This window comes from Chaetura pelagica, unplaced genomic scaffold (assembly GCF_000747805.2).
Source record: "Chaetura pelagica isolate M959 unplaced genomic scaffold, ChaPel_1.0 scaffold13, whole genome shotgun sequence".
In the NCBI taxonomy this organism is placed as follows: domain Eukaryota; kingdom Metazoa; phylum Chordata; class Aves; order Apodiformes; family Apodidae; genus Chaetura; species Chaetura pelagica.
Genome location: NW_009954543.1, coordinates 4,382,211 through 4,383,298, shown reverse-complemented (window position 1 = coordinate 4,383,298; position 1,088 = coordinate 4,382,211). Strand labels below are relative to the sequence as shown.

General features: G+C 45.2%; 1 protein-coding gene across 1 annotated transcript in view; it reads left to right on the top strand.

Moving 5' to 3' along the window:
* Window positions 1–718: 718 nt before the first annotated feature.
* Window positions 719–1,088, top strand: part of EML4 (echinoderm microtubule associated protein like 4) — a 96,313-nt gene continuing 95,943 nt past the window's right edge. The window contains exon 1 of the mRNA XM_010004968.1: window positions 719–922. Coding sequence (XP_010003270.1) covers window positions 719–922 — 204 coding nt within the window. The remainder of the gene's footprint in view (window positions 923–1,088) is intronic.

The window sequence follows — 1,088 nt, the reverse complement described above, 5'->3', positions numbered from 1 at the left end:
GCTAACTGGCTATGTACTGCAGACTTGCTTTCAGCTGACTGCCTTTCTCTTTTTTAAATTGCTGCAAAGGTTGATTCCTTTGTTGTGTCAGGAGCTGCTGGAAAAATGAAGATACTGCTGAAATTACATAGACTGATAATTCTGTGGGAAACGTACAGAAACCATTGTGTGTTGTCTTATCTATATGTGTTGTTACAAACCTTCTTATCAGCTGTTAGTGAGGGTGGAAGAAGGTGCTGCCACTCCTTGTTTTTGAATGGAGATATGGACTTCCCCCGTGTCACTTTTATTTTTTTTTCTTCTATCCCAGAGTTGTCTGAAAATCAAAACTTTAATCCAGAGTTACTTAATATGCTTGCAAAGCTTAAAAATAATAAACTATGTGAAGTATGATGGAGATGAGGCAACATATATGCAGTATATATTCACAAATAGTTTTGTTTTGACATTTATCTTCCTGTGGTCTCTGCCAGTTGGCTTCAGGCACGGCTACCAAAAGAATGAACACATGTTGCATTCATTAGTTTTCATCTGGCTGTGCTTCATCTTCCAAGACAGACAAAATAATGATCAAGCTAAATAGATTGTAATGCGTTTGTAATACGAGTTCTCTTCTGCTGAATAGAACGACGGCTTTACTGAGCTGCTGCTGCTTTTAAGCCCCGGTATTTTCGCTTCGTTTTAATCTAATGGATGTGAGTCGATCACCAGTGATGTCATGGCTTTTTCTTCTCGAAAGACGTCATATGAGAACTATTCGAGTGTAACACTCAACGAAGAGCCACCCCTTTCCTCTCTCCCCTGCCCCCCGTGTGAACTTTCCGTGTCTGTCGGTGCTGTGACTGGCGCGGGACCTGTGCGGTGTCTGACGGACAGACAGACGTGCTTCCGACCTGTGATGGCTTATCCGCGTCGGCTGAGTGTAAAAATCCTTTTCATTAGTTCACTGGTGGTGTCACTTTATGCTTAGACTGAGGGCGAGTTGATCGCTGTTGGCTTTTGGTCGCCAGTGTCACCGCGTCCCGAGGGGCCGCGGGTGCCTTGCGGGGCGGGTTGCGGGGGGCGGGGGCCGTGACTGCAGGTGGCGA